General features: G+C 35.6%; 3 protein-coding genes across 4 annotated transcripts; all 3 read left to right on the top strand.

The window, feature by feature from the left end:
- Nucleotides 1-479: 479 nt before the first annotated feature.
- On the top strand, nucleotides 480-3,470 carry LOC18025052 (putative E3 ubiquitin-protein ligase XBAT35). Of its 2 annotated transcripts, XM_006405988.2 has the most exons (10): nucleotides 480-806; nucleotides 945-1,059; nucleotides 1,299-1,379; nucleotides 1,478-1,566; nucleotides 1,668-1,759; nucleotides 1,905-1,986; nucleotides 2,104-2,206; nucleotides 2,293-2,364; nucleotides 2,552-2,637; nucleotides 2,728-3,470. In XM_006405988.2, the coding sequence occupies exons 1-10, from the start codon at nucleotides 705-707 to the stop codon at nucleotides 3,241-3,243; spliced, it is 1,338 nt and encodes a 445-aa protein (XP_006406051.1). In that variant the 5' UTR covers nucleotides 480-704; the 3' UTR covers nucleotides 3,244-3,470. The 2 variants fall into 2 exon arrangements, with proteins under 2 accessions (XP_006406051.1, XP_024015336.1); XM_024159568.1 differs by lacking the exon at nucleotides 2,293-2,364.
- A 7,992-nt stretch (nucleotides 3,471-11,462) lies between these two features.
- On the top strand, nucleotides 11,463-12,938 carry LOC18025051 (2-Cys peroxiredoxin BAS1, chloroplastic). Its single transcript, XM_024159158.1, has 7 exons — nucleotides 11,463-11,493; nucleotides 11,601-11,665; nucleotides 12,057-12,144; nucleotides 12,235-12,317; nucleotides 12,438-12,566; nucleotides 12,662-12,775; nucleotides 12,861-12,938. Exons 1-7 carry the CDS (start codon nucleotides 11,463-11,465, stop codon nucleotides 12,936-12,938), a joined length of 588 nt encoding a protein of 195 aa, XP_024014926.1.
- A 2,098-nt stretch (nucleotides 12,939-15,036) lies between these two features.
- LOC18025050 (protein LIGHT-DEPENDENT SHORT HYPOCOTYLS 4) lies at nucleotides 15,037-16,512 on the top strand. Its single transcript, XM_006405986.2, has 2 exons — nucleotides 15,037-15,487; nucleotides 16,088-16,512. Exons 1-2 carry the CDS (start codon nucleotides 15,206-15,208, stop codon nucleotides 16,388-16,390), a joined length of 585 nt encoding a protein of 194 aa, XP_006406049.1. The 5' UTR covers nucleotides 15,037-15,205; the 3' UTR covers nucleotides 16,391-16,512.
- The last annotated feature ends 3,330 nt before the right edge of the window (nucleotides 16,513-19,842 follow it).

The raw sequence follows: 19,842 nt of genomic DNA, 5'->3' as shown, positions 1-19,842 counted from the left end.
GATTTTAAAGTTTGTGTTATTCAATAAAGATTTCAAATATTTCATTAAAATCTAGTGTTATTCAAAACTAAATGATTTATAATACTTTTGTATATTAAGTAATTTCAAATCAATTCCAATAGATTTTTTGAGTAAAATTATTAGAATCAAAATTTAATGCATATTGGAGAGATTTTAGAATCCAAACAAATGAATCTATAAAACTGATATTAATTTTAAATCTTGAAGATTATAAAACTTAGAAAAATTAATTTAAATTCATGATTGAATAACACTCCAAAAAGAAATTTAATAATCTCAAAAATAATCAGCAGGTACAAAGTATAAATTGTCTATAATATTTGACAAAAAAAAAATTGTCTATAATATAGGGAGTATATTACTAATTCTAGTGTATTTACACAAAATGTGTATTTACACAAAGTCTTCCTTAAATTGACCTGTCTTTCTCCTAACTCTTCTTTGCTAAGGAACCGAAAAACAAAATATCTCTCTGTGATTAAATTTTTTGGGACCCTTAATTTTTTTTTTTTCCTTCCTCTTATCGTTTCCCTATATTCTGATAAAAATTTCAATTTTCCCGAGAAATTTTCTCGATCGACTCCACTCTCCAGAAACGAGAGCTCGTTCTTGTGTGCTGTGTATAATTGTTCCTCTTTTCGTCACAATTTTTCTCGATTTTTGGTTTTGATCGGTGAAGAAAAATGGGGCAACAGCAATCGAAAGGGGAACTTCTGTTTCAGCAAGTGGGTTACGGTAACGCGGAAGGGGTTCGAGCTCTTCGTCGAGAGGGTGCAGACCTCGAGGTTCTTCTTCAATTTTGGTTTTTTTTTTGAATCATTTTGGTTGATTGTTGCTTTTGAATTGCTCGAAATTAGGGTTTTACTGAGACACAGATCGTTTCCCTTTTCCGTGATTTTGATTTTGTGTATTTTGGGATTCAGTGGATGGATAGAGAAGGAAAAACACCTCTGATCTTGGCTTGCATGAACTCGGAGTTATACGATGTCGCTAAAACATTGATTGAGCTCGGCTCCAATGTTAATGCTTATCGTCCCGGTAATTCAAAATCTTCCCTTTTTACAGAGCTTTCATGTTTTGCCCAAATTTGAAATTTGAAGAACTATAGTAGCTAACACAATCCAGTGACATGATGAATGCTTTAATAAGTCATTTGAATGTAGATTGTGAGTGTGCTTGGAGTTTTGAGACCTTGTTGATTCTGTTAAAGGCTCCATAATCATTGAGATGTGGTTTAGCTAAATGTGGTCATTTGTTTTTACTCTTATCGACATCAGCTCGACATGCGGGGACTCCTCTGCACCATGCTGCGAAAAGGGGTCTCGAGAACACTGTTAAGCTACTTCTTTCGCACGGTGGTAAGTGTTTGTCCTCTCTTACAACTTGATGTGTGTGTGAGCTAGATATCTACTTATCGTGATCTTTATCTCATATGGTATATCTCACTTTTTGGCAGCAAATCCACTTGTTCTTAATGATGATTGTCAGACACCACTTGAGGTCGCTAGAGCCAAAGGCTTCAGCAATGTCGTGCGTGCAATTGAGGTGTGTTTGTAATATCTATTTTGATCATTTGTTGTAACCTACTTGTGAAAGATATGACACTTTGTGGATTATGATTTTTCTTTAAATTGTGGATTCTGTAGAGTCACATCTGCTTGTTCTCTGGTTGGATGCGTGAGTTTTACGGCCCTACCTTTCTTGATTTATTTGCTCCTCAGCTTCTTTCAAGAAGAGTGTGAGTATATCCATAAACTTCACCTTATCTGTCTTTTTTGTCTGTGTTTGTTCGGTTATACATGCAACTTACTCTGTTACAGAAAACTCGCTTCTTTTCCCTGAATCTGAGGCTATGAATCTTCTTTTAACCTTATGATTTGCAGATGGGTAGTCATCGTACCAACTGGTTCAAGAAACCCTACAAAGCCTTTCAAGTTGGAGCTTGTTGTATATGCTAGTCTGCAGGTAAGATGATCATTTGATAATAATTCAGAGAACAAAGTCTAAGAAGTTTCACATTCAATATGTTTAAGTCTTGCGTATTTGGTTTATCTGATTAATAAACTGGTATGATGTAATCAGGACGCACAGCCACGCACGGTGATGCCTTTGTGGAAAGCAAATTTGGAGGAACCAAAAGGGAAGCAGTCTGATACTTCAGTGATGATTGTTGATAACTCCGCAAGTAATTCCCTGGCACTTTTATTTGTTGTTGACATGCAAAACCTCTAAGTTTTGTGGATGATGATTGAATTTTATTCTGGTGGATAGTCCCAAGCCGCAGGAGGCAAAGAAGAAGGGCCTGCGCCTCCCATGGGAGACGTAGGCCTCAAGTAGTTAGGCGTAAGTCTACACTGTTTAGTTGCTAAAAACCATCCTTTAGTTCATATCAGAAACTTTTTACCTCCATGTTTAAATTTTCCAAGAAAATATCTAAAATCGAACGTTACTGTTTTATCTGTTTCTTCCATTATAGAAGTTATGTTTCAGTGAAATTGAAACATGTAAGTTTGTCTTCTCTTTCTTACAGAAGCACGTCTTAAACTCGCACCATCGATTGAAGGTGACGCACAACAGCTTAAGTGGTTTTGTGATGCATGTAAAGGAATTCCACAGGTAATGTCAAAAACAATACCCATTGGATGTAATGAGATTTGTTTCATCTTTGTTTCATATAATGAGTCTCTCTTTGAATAATATATACAGCCATTGCATCCCCCTGTCTTTCTCCAAACTGCACCATCTGCGCCACCACTACATTCTGCTATGAGTGACACACCAAATATCAGTCACCATTCCATCGGTCAAGCAAGTTCATCAACTGCACCTCCTCCTCCTTCAGGGAAGGCAAGCACGTCAGGTCTCAATAGCCATGAAAGTGTTATTGTCCAAGAAGCTTCACCATCAGCTCCTCCATTGACTGATCACGATGATATAGGAACCGTAGAGGACGGTCCGATTCATTACCCATCAATCGATGCAACACCTGTCGAGGTTCCAACTCCTTCTACTCTACCAGCTTCAACAGATGGTGAAAAGAAAGAAGACGGGAGCTCTGGACAGTGTGCGATATGTCTCGACGCTCCATCTGAAGCAGTTTGTGTCCCGTGTGGACATGTTGCTGGATGCATGTCTTGCTTGACAGAGATCAAATCCAAGAAATGGGGATGTCCTGTTTGTCGCGCGAAGATCGATCAGATCATTAAACTGTACCGTGTCTGAAAGGTACAGGGATTTGTCTCCTCTCCTTCATTGTGTTGTGAGATCAAAGTTTTTCAACCATTGAAACTATCTTTGTCTATTGCTAAAACAAAATCAAAATATCATATTCTGTGTTAAAAAGATGCTAAAACAATATGTTGATAATTCGAACTTTAAAGAAACAGTTCCTGTGTTTTGTATATACGGTTTTGGACAAAAGGATGAATGTAAAGAATGTTTATACATTATTTTATTTTAAAGATATAGTTAATGGTATCAAATCTTGGATTGGTTCCCAAAAGTAAGAGCAGCATATGTTAATCATTGTACGGAAAAGTTGAATGGTTAAATAAACTGTGTGTCCAGATAACTTTTCCGCTAATTACTCAATTATCGTACGCAAACTATGTGTCTGCTTGCTCCACAATAAGTACACTGAGCAATTATCACAAAAAAAACAAATAATGAAAACTACAAAACTAATGGAAATTTACTGCTTTATGTTTGGAGTTTAGAATAAAATTGTTGGGCTATAAGATAAAGATATATTCCCACCACCAAATGTAGCATAAAGAGAAGCATCATGTCATTGCCATTAATGGCATCAACTACAAGCCTAATTACAAATAAACCTCATCTATTAGGGGTCGGTGAAAGTCAGGCAACAGTAGCCAAAATTGTTTGGTTGGGATATGGATATATAACGGAGATACGAAGGATTTTGTAATTAAATAACTCATTATTTCATGCAACATTCTAATGATCTTAACTTCATTAAACCAATATAAAGTATAACTATATCACATGTCTTCTAAAAGAAAAAAGGTTTATAGTGATTAAGTGAACTAAAAGATCTACAACAATTATATCAACAACATAAAGAAAAAATCACGGAACGCGCAAAAAAAAATAGTAATGATTGGTTAATGTCTTTTCAATTAGTTGAATACTTGGATTTCGGTTAGGAATTTTTCAATTATAAAAGAACGAAATTTAGATTACTAAACCTAAAATAAAATTCTTCAATATTAGTTTTTTTTACGTATTATACGGATTTAAATATGGATAATGATACAAGAACAATACCGGCACTAATACAAGCAGCTAGTCAACATTATCATCGTTTTTTTGGCTACTAATTATATATGCAACAATACATGGGTCTCTAGAAATCTAAATTTAGGATGAAGTAGGATTTGAGATTATATGTATATAACTTCATCTTCCTCTTTTTCGCTTATAACTTCACCTTGTAATCAATGACAAAAAAACATTTCAATATAGTTTAGTGAATGTATAATAGACTGGTCTTTTGTTTCCACTAACAATTGCCTTGTCATATAGGTTTATAGATTTAAAGCTAAAAAAACATACGTCTTTTTTGTATTTTGTAGAAGATATAGAAAAGAGCCAAAAAAAGAAAAACACAAGTTAAAATATATTTCACATGGTCCACTTTGACATGAAATCAACAGTGAGATTGATTGATTGACTCAACCTTTCTCCTTCTTTATTAAGTAACCATTCAAACACACTCCACTGCTCATCTTTTTCCCTCTCTGTCCCTATCCAGTTTTGTACCTCTGCCACAAGTTACCCCTTGCCGCTAACTTCTTTCAGGGGCATTATCGTCTTTTCACTAAAGGTGTTGTCCACTCACACAAAGAACCAAATTTATCGTCACTATATTCCTTTCTGCCCACCCTATTCTCCTCTAAATTGATAATCTACGAAAGTGTTGATCACTAGATTTGATTCCATCTTCTCACTTAACTATAAATTACTGTTTTTGTCTAGATTAGCTGTTAAATTTACTGTAAAAAGAGTTTCATATGCGTCAAACAAACTAACGTGTCAATAGAGATATTTAGGATGATAACTAACAACACTAACGTATTTCATGCCGCTTCTGCTATACCACTAATTTAATTTCATGTGCATGTTAAAGTGGCGAAAATTGAGAGCAAAAAAAAATATATACTTATGTGAAAACGTTGTATATTTTCAATTATGAATACTCAAGTTTAAAAACGAGGATACATAATCAAATCCGGAAGCTAAAATTGAAGAAAAATGTCCACATATATATTACGTAGACGTAAGAGAATAGGGGCATGAGCATGACTCCTACGGGCCTACCCATGTACATAGGTCGGTTCCCTCTTCTCCGGTCTAAAATACGAAGGAAGTGGCCGAATCAACATTTGTTGTTCAGAAATAATGAGAGATCGAGAATAGGTGTAGTTGACGAATGAGAATAAGTCCGTTTGTTTTTGTTTCACAAACTTTATTTTTCAATATTCCAATGATTATGGATGCGAGTCTTGTTCGTTGAGTGATAACAAACATATTATCTTCATCAGTTGAAAAACACCCTCGTTATATATATATATATTATTTTTCTTAAGAAACTTGGCGAGTCAATGAACAAGTTTTTTAAAAGAACCCTAACACAAAAGTTTTTCATTTTTTTTTTTTTTTTTTTTTTTAAAGGGCTTGCTTAAATTGATAAAAAAAAAAAAGAGTTACAAAAGGAACAGAGATGAAACCACACATCTCGAAACAAAAGCAAATTGCAGAAACATAGAATTGAAGGGAAAAGAAGAAAGAAGATTAGGAAGGAAGGAAGGATCTTGACCAGACGAAGATAATGTCATAACGAGAGGAATCCGAGCATGGAAGGCTGAAAGCCTTCGACTTTTGCCCACAAATCACCATAATTGAAATTTTTGCTGGTGACCAAGATACTCCACTGTGGAAACGTCGATTACGTTCAGCCCAAATCTCATAGATACACCCTTGCCAAGCCGAAATAAGAACCGACGACATGACTTTTCCGTGAGAAGCCGAAAGCAACCAGGGAATAATCGAATCCCATCTTTCAGGAGGAGGAAGAAGCAGCACTTTTGAGATGACCAAATTCCAAACCTGAAGCGAGAAAGGGCACTCAAAGAACAAATGGTCTCTGGATTCGTTTGCTCCACCACACAATAAACAAAGCTGTTCTACATCGAAACCCCAATTGACCAAACGATCCAATGTAGGGTTGCGGTTTAGAACAAATAGCCAGCTCGCAAAAGCTTGTTTTGGGATTCTCCTCTTTGGCCAGACAACGCGAAACCAACTGACTTCCTCTTTGGCGTCCCTAATCTTATTCCACACCTTTCTAGAGGAGAAAGACTTCTGAACTTTTTCATCAATGAGCCAAATCGTTTTATCACTATCCGAAGAGTAAGAGATAGATGTGATAAAAGCATAAAGTTGAAGCTGAACCTCGGATCTTGCAGGAGGTAAAATCCATCCATCAGTTGAAAAAACCAGACTAACCGTTGAGAAGAGAGGAATACCGAGTCTGGAAGGGCCATCTTGGCCCAGATAATTTATAAGTGGACCAAAAGGTGTCCACAGATCCCACCAGAAAAAGGAATCATCACCATTTCCGATCATTGTCCTTAGAAATATAGCAGCTTTGCCTCTTAAGCTTAACAGTTTACGGAACATCCACGAGAAGGAGAAGTTCTTCTCATTTAGTGCCCAAAAAGGAGAGAGAGAGAGATATTTTCTCCTTACCCACGCCACCCAGATAGACCCTGCTCTGAAAAACAGCATCCATATTAGCTTCAGACCGCAAGTCTCATTCCATCGGCGCAAACACCTAATACCCAAGCCACCTTCCTGCTTCGGAAAAGAAATATCTTTCCAGGAAACCTTTGCGCCCTTTGCTGAATGTACAGATCCATGCCAGAAAAATGCCGAGACAAGAGAGTTGATTTTTTTGATGACCTGATTGGGAATAAGGAAAGCAGAGCTCCAAAAACCATATATACCCGGGATAGCAGAACAGAGCAGGGCATATCTCCCAGCAATGCTGAGATGACGACAAGTCCAGCTAGTTAGTTTTTTTCTGATTTGAGAGAGCATAGGGTCAAAATCAGCCACACGGAGTTTCCGGGAACAGAGGGGAAGGCCCAAATAACGAACAGGAAGAGTAGCTGGAGATAATGAAAACCGAGCATGAATCTCCTCGAGCGCCTCTTCATGAACATTAGCGGTAAATAAAGAAGTTTTTGCAAGGTTCACCGCAAGACCTGAAAGCTCTTCAAACCTGCTGAGTACGGATAACACCCCTGCTAAAGAACCAACAGAACCATCCAGAAATATAAGCAGATCATCAGCAAAGGAGAGATGGGTGAGCTGCAGGTCTTCGCACTCGGGATGAAAACCGAAAATCCCTTCCTCAGCCGCTTTATTAAGCATCAGGGAAAGCACATTCATCACCATCACAAATAATGCAGGTGAAAGGGGATCTCCTTGCCTCAAACCCGTCTTCCCCTTGAAGTACCCCGAAGTCAAACCGTTAATACTGACCGAGAAGGAAGGAGAACAAACACAGGCACGAACACAGCTCATGAAATTAGGGGGCGCCTGGTGGGCTTGAAGCACACTAAGGATAAAATCCCACCTTACGGAGTCGAATGCTTTTGAGATGTCGACTTTGAGGGTCATCCTGGGAGAGATCCCTTGAAGGTGGTAGCCTTTTAACACTTCAGAAGCAAGAAGCACATTTTCCAGAAGAAGGCGATCCTTGACAAAAGCCGTTTGGTTCGCAACGATAATATCCGGAAGAATAAGCTTTAATTTTCCTGCCAAGATACGAGCGATGAGTTTATACACCAGATTCAGACAAGAGATTGGTCTAAAGTCTTTGAGCTCCTCTGCTCCCGGGCGCTTAGGCAGGAGAACAAGTGAAGTGTTATTTAAACAAGATGGCATGAAAGGGAAGTTAAAGAAGTTGGTTATTGCCGCGACTAATTCCACACCAATAATATCCCATGTTGCCCTGAAGAACTCAGCAGTAAAGCCGTCTGGACCCGGCGTTTTCCTCTTTGGCATACATTTAAGGGCCTCCCAAATGGTCGCCGAGGAAACAGAAACTGAGAAAATGGCCTTATGCGAATCCGAGAAGATGGGGAGGGGAAGGGAATCAAGAACCTGGGGGAGATCTGGGCAAAAACGACCTTTAACAGAACCCAGAATATTAGCAAAATAGTCCACAGCGTGCTCATGAATATCCTTAGCTGTGTCAACTCGAATTCCATCTGGAGTCAGCAAATGCTTAACAGCATTGAAAGCGTTTCTGGAGGTGGCGACCTTATGGTAATAAGAGGTATTCAAATCTCCTTCCGCGTACCACTTGACCCTGGATTTCTGGTGGAAGAAACTTTCTTCAGCCTTACGAAGGATAACCCAGTCAGCTCGAGCTTTGCTCTCGTTATGAAGGTTCTCCGTAGAAGGATCTTGCAAGGAGATAAGCTGGAGAGCATTTAACTGACTGCCTGCCTCTGCCGTACGCAGCTCAATCCCACTGTAATTCGTTTTGCAAAGAGTTTTCAACGGCCTCTTCATCCCTTTAAGCTTAAAACACAAAACGCGTAGATCGGAGGCCGGCTCTCCCAGCCCATCCCAAGCTTCCCTGACTGTAACATTAAAAGGCGGGTGATTTATGAGAAGGTTAAAAAACTTGAAAGGGCGAGTACCAAAGTCGGGGGGTTTCGTGAAGATACTGATGTGACCCGGGCAATGATCAGAGAAATCCGGAGCTCTGAAGATGCAGTGACTATAAGGGAAAACCGACAACCAGTTTCCATTAACCAAACATCTGTCTAACTTTTTACCCACAGGGGCATCGAGCTGATGATTTGACCATGTGAATCTTGGACCGCGGAATGGAAGATCAAATAAGCCTATATCAGACAGGCATTCCCCAAAGTTTCGCATGGCTGCTGTGGAACGGAATAGAGAGGGGTTAGACGTCTCAGAAGGATACAAGATCTCGTTGAAATCACCGTTTAATAACCAAGGCCGAGAAGACAGACCAAAGGCAGCGAAAGTATCTCTTAGGGACAACCATAAATCCTTCCTGAGATCTATCTCATTTGAGGCATAGATGGCTGTATAAATGAAACTTTGACCAGATTCTAAAATAACCTCAACTGTGATAGATTGAAGATCCGAGAAGAGTAACCTAACTTGAGTTGGCGACTTGAAGATGATCCAAATCTTGCCAAGCTCGGAAAATTGGTAATTAGATATAAGAGACCAAGAAGAGCCGATAGAAGATAAAATGTGGTTTGAATTCTGTTCCTGAACATGCGTTTCAAGCAGAGCTCCAAAAAATACTGGTTTGCTACTTAGCCAGTTAGCAAGCAGTCGATGCTTTGTAATATCGTTGAGTCCACGCACATTCCAAAAGAAAGTATCACACATAATTAATTTCCGATGGTGAGGTGACGCTCCACTGTTGCCAGGGGATAGTCCTCACCTTTATTTGGTGAAATCTTTGCATGCCATTTCCTCTTTTTCCTCACAGGGACGGACTCGGAAGAAGAGGGGTAGAACCTGTTTTGGGGATTCACCAAAATAATAGCACCAGGCTCGACAGCTTCAACTTTTCCATTCGCATTATTGAGCAGAGCGAAGGGATTAGCAGAGACCAAAGACTTAGATGGAGGAGTGGAAGTCTTCCGAGGAGTCACAGTTTTTGATGCTTTAACAAAGGGAGATTCAATACCAGCATCCGAGAGGCGCAAAGCCAATGCACAAAAGTTTTTCATATCTTTTATTTTCATTACGATTAGTTTATAAATGAAACATGATTCTTAATCTGATTTCCGTCGTCAAAAACTATATTGATGATCAATATTCAACAACATATATTTTTAATAAACAATTAAAAATCCACATTTAAATTTAAAGAATTAACTTACATAGGATTTTAGGATTTTTTAAAAACATTCAGTAAATAACTAAAGAGTAAGGAGCTAGTGATGGTCTTTAGTAGCGCGACTTTGAATGGTGAATGATTTACATGTGAATTTCGGTCAATAATATCGAACCAACCAAATATCAAATCTATTGTTTGTCTTTTAGTTTGTCATTGTAGATGATTTAATCGGAAAGAATAGCTGGTTTTTTACTGGTGTAAAGATTAGTGTGATTTTTTTTCAAAATCTAACCCAACTACGAGAAAAAAGAACGTTTATTATTTTTTTCAAAATGCTCAAGTATCAACATTCTATTTTTTTTTGGATGAATGTTAAATTTATTCGAACCTGAAAAAGCGTTTTCTACATCTTTGTGCGAGTTTTTAATTGAAACAACATAAAATTTTTGCTAAATTAAAATCGGTGGAAACTATTTGAGCTTCTGTCACAGATTCAAATCCGCGGCCTGGATGCAAACCACAGCTGCATTCCCTCGTCATATTGCTATCTCCTTGCATATGAATTGAGATTAAGCTGTTTCGGATATTTTGAATGATTATACGGTCTCCGACGAACAAAATATGTGTTGTAATCCGATGCCATCATGAATAAACTCTTTTTCATTCTTTTGGCAATCCTGCCGGAACACTAAATTTTTATTTCTGTTAGATATGTGTGCATGTGTAAATTTTGTAAACCCAAACAATAATAAAGACAATTTAACCATCTGATATATAATACTTGCTCAACTCTCTCCAGTTTTGCGACACGTCAGCACCTGTAAGAATGCCATGTGTCATTTTATTAATGAAAAAGACTCCTAAATGTTAAGCGTATCCTTCTCTTCATCTTCTCTTGTACAATATTTTTACGTCTTCGCAACGCTTCCTCTACTCTTCATCCCGATATCCTTCATGTTCTCACTAAATACATCTCTCCACTGATCAATTAGGTCACGCTATTATCAGTTTTCCTTTCAAGACTCTTGGGTACTTGCTAATTTCGATTTCCCTACAAAAAACCATTCGATGGTCATCTAAGATTCGACAAAGGGTATGGAATCTCTGGATCTAGCTTAGATTTTGCATCTACTAATCTTTTCTCGGCTCATACTCGATAGAAAACAGGTATCCGTACATGCATGATTCAAAAAAAAAAATTGTTTTCTTTCCCTTTTTAGGAAAAAAGTGTTTCTCATTCTCATTCTTATCAGGATCCACCGAATTTGGCAGCAAGGTGATTTGGAAACCCTAATTTCTTGGCTAAGATAACACAACTCCTGAATGGGCACTGGACAACACACTTATTATGACGAATCTGCCTGAGTTTCTCGTCCCAGTGGAGATATTTCGAATCTGATGCTGGGAAGTAAACTTCTTCATCAGGTATTGTAGAAATCCACTTAATTTTCGAAAAAGATATCTCACCATTTCACGTGAAATTCGAGCTTGTGTATTTCACTGTAATCAGGCATCAATGAAGTCGTATGGACATTTGAGCATCAAAGGTAAGTAAGTTTATCATATTTGAAAACTTTTACCTTAGTGAAGGGTTTCTCTTCACTCCATGTCTCTTAAATATCTAAACCCATTATATTATTGATAACAAATGTAGACATCTCTGTAGAAGTTGATGGTGCTCTTAACAGGGTCACATGGATAAACTATATAACATCACTTGTATGTTTCTCTATAGAAATTTTTTTTTGGCTATTAGATTTTTGGGTTATTTATATATCCACTATAGATGAATGTTGACGTAAAATCAATTGCTTAGCTATGTCTGACCATGACTCAGGGCGTAGGTCTTATTTTTGAATTTAATGACAGAGCCATGAGTATATTGGAGGTTAAGTTCTTACTTCTCAAACTACATTACCATTGATTTATTTAGCTAATCCAAAAGAAACAAGTCCGTTTTCTGATGGTCAATGGTGTAGATCTTGTTTAGTGAGTTTTTGAGAAACCGATTGTTTGACAAGCTAAGAGTCACACCAAGCTAATGTTTGCTGCAAACTTCAGATTCTTTTTTGTGGCGTTCAAAATCATAATTTATGGGTCACATTGTTAGGAGGATGTATTTGAGCGACAAAAGGAAGCACTAAATAAGAACATTGGAGGAGGTCTGCTTGGAGTTGTAATGGCTGTTGTGGAAACAGGTGGACAAAGGCGAAGATGAAGAGCTGAAAAATCAAATATCTGAGGTTCACTGAGTCCTAATCATTTTTTTGGTATCTTTTGTCTTGTAGAGATTACTGCTTTCAGTGACCGGCATGCAGAGTTTGAGAAGTTTTTGAACACAGAAATATTAGGTGTCTCTGTCGATAGTGTGGTAAGTATATAACTATACAGTTAGTTACCATAAGTTGTCAAAAAAAAAAGTTACCATCATATTTCCACGTCCTTCTTTATTCTTATCTGTTTGTAATTGCTTGACTCATCCTTCCTGCTTTCTGCTGGTGTCTATGTGTGGGTTCAAACAGACAGGAAATCTGGAGGACTTGGTGATCTAAACTATCCCCTTATTTCAGATGTCACTAAATCGATCTCAAAGTCATTCGGAGTGCTCATCCATGATCAGGTAAATTGGTAGCCTCTCAAGCTTGACTATATGTTTAAATTTCTAAATCGTTTGGGAATTATCAAAAGCTGAGAACTTTTGTGTGGTAAAAACAGGGAATAGCACTGAGAGGGCTCTTCATAATCGACAAGGACGGAGTGATCCAACATTCCACCATCAACAATCTTGCTATTGGCCGAAGCGTTGATGAGACAATGAGAACCCTCCAGGTATACGAATAACCAGTTTACTCAAAACCGTACTTTCTTTCATTAACCCGATTATCCTTTGCATGATGCGTTCTCGATGTTGCAGGCCTTACAATACATCCAGGAAAACCCCGATGAAGCCTGCCCTGCAGGATGGAAACCAGGGGAGATGAAAGAAAGATGACATGAGGACCATCCGGAGGCTGTAGTAAAGTGGGAATTCTTAATCGTAAGTTAAGTGCAGAGTAATGGTTTTATTGAACTATTGTCTTAAGTGCTTGAAATTGTTTCGGGTTCATTTTAAAATATGCAGTTTGCATCTTAATACCTGAAGTAAGCTAATTGTGAAGTCTGAATTTGAACTTGGATAAAGAAAACTAAATCTTCAATCTTCTTTCTCTTCTGGAGTTTGTTGATAATTATATATATTTTAAATGATAAGAATCGTTGTCAACAAAAATTTTACAAGTGTTAGATTTTTCGTTGACGATAATGTGTTACTTCCATAAACGCCAGCCATATGCAATTTAAAAATTTCCAGTTAATGGATGAAGACTACTAAAAGAGCAAACTGATCAACGAAGAAGAATTACACACGCAAAACAAGTTCGATGCCAATAAATCTTTTCAATTCATGTATCTAATCACTTATTGGCTTCTGAATTCAATATCTAATTACTTATTTACATTTTACAATATAAAGTGTTTAACTGTACATATATCTAAACCTTTAATGTTATGACAAAGAACAGAGCTACAAGTTTTGAAGTCTAAATCTTCAGAAGAGAAACGCGATGAGAACAAAACTAATGAGTAATATTAGTAAGAAAAACATGATGAGAAATATTTCCTAAATCTCCACTTGAACACATCAAAAACAAAAATCAAAAATACTCAACAAATTAAAAAACAAAACAAAACAAAACAAAACGCAAAATTATTGAATGTATCAAGGGTTTACCAAGTTTATTGTGATTCTGGGTTGAGCAAAACATTAAAGAAAGAATGTGAAGGCTTAATTGTTGCTTCTTCTAGAAAATAATAATTAATTTTATTGTACTCACTGTATCTTTATTTGAAATAGATTTCTTCATGTGGTTTTCTATATGGCAGAAAGAGTATGGAGCCATGCAATGGAAAAAAAACAGCTACCAGATGGGCCTAATGCACGGTAGCGGATATATTTAGTTGGTAAGCTGAGGAAGGCAGTTAAATGGGGATCACTTTTCTCAAGTTTGTGCTCTATTAAGACAGATTCCAAGACATCACTGGAAGCTGAGGTATTTCAGTGACCCCAAATGTTGCAGTATTCAAAAAAATAGATTTAACCTAACTACTGCCTTGAATGAAAAAATAGAATACCTCTGTTTTAGGCTTTTAGCTTACTTATTATGTGTAAAATGCATGTGTATTCTTTTAAAAAATCAAAATATTTTAATAGAATTAACAACAAACTAATAAAAAGAAAAACAGACATAATCATGTTAAAAAACCAAAAAAATATGGAATAAATAAATGCAATATAACACCAGAAACGCTATCGTAACAAGATTTACATCAAATCTTACTTACTCAAATATGAAAACAATAAACAAACAATAAACATTAGTTAATTTCTTATGAAATCGTAAATAATAAAAACTATCCGCGTGTAGCGCGGGTTTCACCTAGTTCTAACAATATTTGACCCCAAAAAAATCATATAACAACTAAGAAGCAAATATGTTTGATAAGAGTTTCTATCTTATACTCCTTCAGTTTTACCTATATGATAATTTGATGAACGCATATAGTACTAAAATTCAAATGATTGAGTTACCTCTATTTGATAAATTAATGTTAATAAATAATAACGGCAAATTGTACCGAGATATTTCGAAAAAGAGTTAAATACTGTGCAAAGTAATACATATCTTACAAAAGAAGGAGAGAATACATTTGTTGTACTACGTAACATTTTAACTGCATAGTATGCATTACTCACACCAGCCATATACCCATTTAATCTTCATGACTTCATCCGTCAAAACTATTCAAAGTTTCAAACTCTCGTATACACAACAACAATGCTTTAAGAGATATATATGATTATATGTAACATTAATAGTAGTGTTTAATTCAATCTCTCTAGCCAAAATAAAAGCTTGCATGCATTTTGTCAAAAATAAATAAATAAAGAAATGAAAGCTTGCATTATTATTTATTCCACTGTTATTAGTCAAGCAAAATAATTAAATGAGAAACTATTAATTTATATCATGGCTACATTCAACCCACTCTTTATAGCAATGACTACGATACCCTCTCCTCCTCTTTCTTGTCTCTCCACCATCTTTCCTTATCAACTCAAGACTCATAAAGATTCGCTCATCTTCATCAAAACCTAAAAAAAAAAAAAATCAGAAAGAGTAAAAAAAACATAAAACCAATAGTGTATCAGATCTTGATATTATGGATCCTATCCACGGTTTTATGGGTACAACAAACATATCACATAACACAAACCTTATGATCGCCGCCGCCACCACCACCACTACCTCCTCCTCCTCGTCGTCTTCCTCAGGCGGCTCGGCGACGAACCAGCTGAGTAGGTACGAGAATCAGAAGAGAAGAGATTGGAACACTTTTGGACAGTATCTACGCAACCATCGTCCGCCACTTTCTCTCTCCCGTTGCAGTGGTGCTCATGTTCTTGAATTCCTCAGGTACCTCGACCAATTCGGCAAGACCAAGGTATCTATATTTATACTCATATTTTGTTTTTCTCGACCAAAAAAATATGTATTGATAATCTTTTTCCCTTGAAGATATAGATCTAAATGAAACCCTATATTAATATATACCCTTATGTCTAGTTTAAGTTTCTTTTGACCTACAAACTATGTTATATAGATAAATTTATACTCTTATAGATATTTCATATTTGTTGATGGTATAATTATCCTTAACGAGCTGATCTCACTGGTCTACGGTGATTTAATCTTACTTACGTTCTATATCTTTCATACATTTTCAATTATCACCGACAAATTATATTTGGACTATGTTATTAATTGTATTTATTCAAAAATTTATCATTATAAATAAAGAAATGTGATCTACATATACTCTATGATTCTTCCAATGATGGTTGTATATATGCAAAATGTAATCTCAATCATTATAAACTAATAAAAAAAAAAATATTCTATCATTCTTCTTGTGATTGTTTGTATTGTATATATAGAGATTGTTAACTCAATCATTATAAACTAATAAAATATGAGTCTTCCTAGAAAGTTGAAGACTGAAAATGCTGATCTCAAAACGCCAATTTGATCTTGTATTCTCCAGGTTCACACACAACTATGTCCGTTCTTCGGACATCCAAACCCACCAGCACCATGTGCCTGTCCACTTCGACAAGCGTGGGGCAGTCTCGACGCACTCATTGGCCGTCTTCGAGCCGCTTTTGAAGAGAATGGTGGTTCACCAGAGACAAACCCTTTTGGTGCACGAGCCGTTCGGCTCTACCTAAGGGAAGTGCGTGACTCGCAGGCTAAAGCACGTGGGATTAGCTATGAAAAGAAGAAGCGGAAGCGACCTCCTCCGCCGCTGCCACCGCATCAGCCGGTGATTTCAAGTAGCCCTCATTAGTAATAAGTCATATCAGTAAGATTTGTTTCAATCAACTACGTACGTTTGTTTACTACTTTCATAGTATTTGTCAGTCAATGACGAACATGCACGAGTTACTAAAAGCTACAAGCCCTTTTTTTCTTCCTAATCCTTTATTTGGCAAGCTAAAGTATTTTATACTTTATTAAATAAATATGTAATTCTTCACATATATGTGTATTGGTGTATTTTCTATACATACACTATTAGACAAGTCACATGTTCCCTTTATTTTATTCATGCGTTCAAGGGTTGAAGTAATGATTATCAGGAAGAAAATCGTTAATTTGTCCTATTTTTCAAAGATTTATATCTATAAATTCTTTTTGTATGCATAAATTGATCAAGAAATACAAGTTCTTGGAAATCTAGTTATATTTTTTTCCTTACAAGCGGATTCAAATGCAAGACCGATTATGAATCAACAGTAATATAGTAGTGTTTTTTGGGGGGGTCATTTATTAGTTAAGATTTCCGGTGTATAATTCTTTCATAAATGGCCTTATTGGTAGAACCAAACTAATACTAATATTTGGGATGATATAAGTTGAATATTATTGTAGTTCGATAAGACGTGACAAAAGAAGATTTGCAGAATCAAATGGATGTTCATGTCTTTTCAGGCTCTGCGTATGCCTTCCTTTGTAGCGTCCCAATTTGGTAGGGAATTGGCAAATCATTCAGTTTCTTGTCCTTGTTACAAAAGTCTTTTCTTTCTTTATTTAAAAACACAAAGTATTTTCTCGGTAGACTAGACTCTTCTTCTCATATATCATTTGATTATATATGCTTCCATTTGATTTTATATATATATATATATATATATATGTTTCCGTTTAATAGCGCTAAATAAAAACACAATACTTAACTTTTTTAGACATTAGGCAAATGAGGAAAAACAAAAAACTAAATCAGAGTTGATGGTTTGTTCGTCTAATAGACTAAAGTACTAGTTACTACGTCTTCCGTGTCAAATTAATTGTTGTTTTGACACTTTATAAGTAGCAATTTAGTAAAATTAATGAAGATTTGTTTAATTTAGTTATAAAACTAAAACATTTGGGATAAATTGAAAAATGATTAGTTAGTTCACGTTTTATCAGACTATCTATTTTTATTATGAATGGTACCCGACAGAAAAATTCATGCATACCATTCTATGCTCTCAATTTTCAGGATGCTAAAAGTTCAATGTCGTAGGATATATAGTTTCAGTTTATAACAAAAGTGACGATATGCATGAAGAAGAAAACACAACAGCAGATAGTGATGACACTAGCTTCTTATCAAATGACTGCGGTTTCGGAGACTCAAAAAGAAAAATATTTTTCGAATTTAACATTGCCGATAAAATAATGGATGATAACACATAAGAGCTTACATAAAATACTACAAAGAACACAGTTTTTTCCCTAATGAATTACTACAAAATTCGGAACAAACCAACCCTAATTATTCCAATAAGCATTTATTAGTCAATAATTCTCAATTAATCGCATGGTAAATATAAGGTGTTGATTAGTTCACCCGCTATCTCCCGCAAAAGCTGCGTTTGCGGGTGGTAGCGGGTTGTAGCGTTTAGTAACAATCACCGTAACCATTTTCTACCGCTCTGAACCGCTACATACCGCTCAAAATCAAAAGTTGCTTCCCGCAATCCCGCAAACGTTTGCGGTTGCGGGCGGTGGCAGATGATTTCAGATTTTTGTTTTTCAAAATATAAAATAAATTATCTTAAAAATTAATAAAAAATAAGAAAAATTATAAATATTGGAAAAAGTTAAGAATTTTTTTATTTTCTCGTATCAATAATTTTTATATTAATTCTTATTCTTAATATATATATCATTTATCAACTAAAATTTATATATGTAACTATATATATTTTATAAAAAAATTCAAACCTTTTAAAACTTTATATTTTATTTTTCATTTGATAATGTACAATATATACATATTAGTTAAATATATATCTGTCTATACAATTATGTTTTTATACAGAAAATTGTTTTAAACTCTTAAAAATATTTATTTAACTATTTATTATATGATTTAGTTTTTGGTTTTTAAATATTAACTTTACATATTTTTATATATAATTTCTGGTTTTTATATAAATGATATATTGTATGTATTTTTATTGTTTTAATATCAAACCGCTATTACACTCGCTGTCAACCAGTTAAAAATGTCATGCAAACGCAATAGTTTTCAACCGCTATATCAATCGTACAAAACGTTCATTAACGCTAATAACCGCAATCGCCTGCTTCTGCAAACTCCCGCAACCGCAGTCGCAACTGCTGCGAGTGAACCAGTGGAGCCCTAAAAAGGGTTTTTAGAAACATAGTTGCAGCTTGATTGGTGGATCGAATCGGGATCAGAGTGTGGGCCCCTCGTCACACGCTCTCTTACCATCTCATTTGTCATTTCATGTCAGCTGAACAAAAAAACACGATAATGGACCGATATCTGCCTAAATAATTAAAAGGCCATTTTATTTACGGGCTTTAAGCCCATTGGACTAACACCTTCGCGAGACAACAACATCAACTATTCATTTTATGCTCTCTGGAATTAAATTTATGAAAATTTCAGGAAGAATGATTACGAGAGCTGGTTGAAAATGATAGTAACTTCGAAGCAAGAAACCTAATAAAGCAGAAATGCCGTAAACAAAAAAAAAATAATTAGCCTGAAACAAAACTATATAAAAGCTTATATCTAAACCGAGAGAACACCAAATCTAAAGATTTTGTCTATTATTAAAGGAAAAATTCCTGCCCAATTTTTTGACGAAAAGAGACGAGTTGAATCCATTATGCTATTACACCTAAAATTTCATTGAAAATTGATTAGCATAAAATACCAAATCTGATCAAACTTACCAAAGAAACTTTCCCTTTTCTTCTTTAAAACCATAGCATAAGTCCATTTTTGATCCATACTTTTGATTTGTATCTAAAACTAGTATTAAGTAGAAATGATCCGAACAAAGTAAAACAAAACAAAAACATGATCAAAGAAACGACAAACAGATTTGAAAATCATTAACCAATTCTTCTAATAAATTTTGATGTCTTTTAACACACACTGAAACAAAAATTGATCAAACATGCTAATGTTGGGTAAAGACTAAAAAGAAGTTTTAGCTTTTCTTGGAGAAGTATAAAATCGCAACAAGTAGCTCTAAACACAATTCGACAAGTGTAATCTCTTATCCTACAAGAACAAGAAAAGAAAAAAAGAGCGTAGATCCAGAGGCAATACAACACGAACAAAAAAGAGTCAAATAAATAAAATAAAATATAGCATAGTTCATGTTACAAAAACAAAAAAGATCACCGACACCAAAAAAAAAATTTAAGGAAAGAAGAAAAATGGAGATCTAATTAATAAAAAAATAATTAAAATTCAATGCAAATCAGATT

This window comes from Eutrema salsugineum, unplaced genomic scaffold (assembly GCF_000478725.1).
Source record: "Eutrema salsugineum unplaced genomic scaffold, Eutsalg1_0 scaffold_13, whole genome shotgun sequence".
In the NCBI taxonomy this organism is placed as follows: Eukaryota; Viridiplantae; Streptophyta; class Magnoliopsida; order Brassicales; family Brassicaceae; genus Eutrema; species Eutrema salsugineum.
This window is presented reverse-complemented; position numbering and strand designations above follow the sequence as displayed.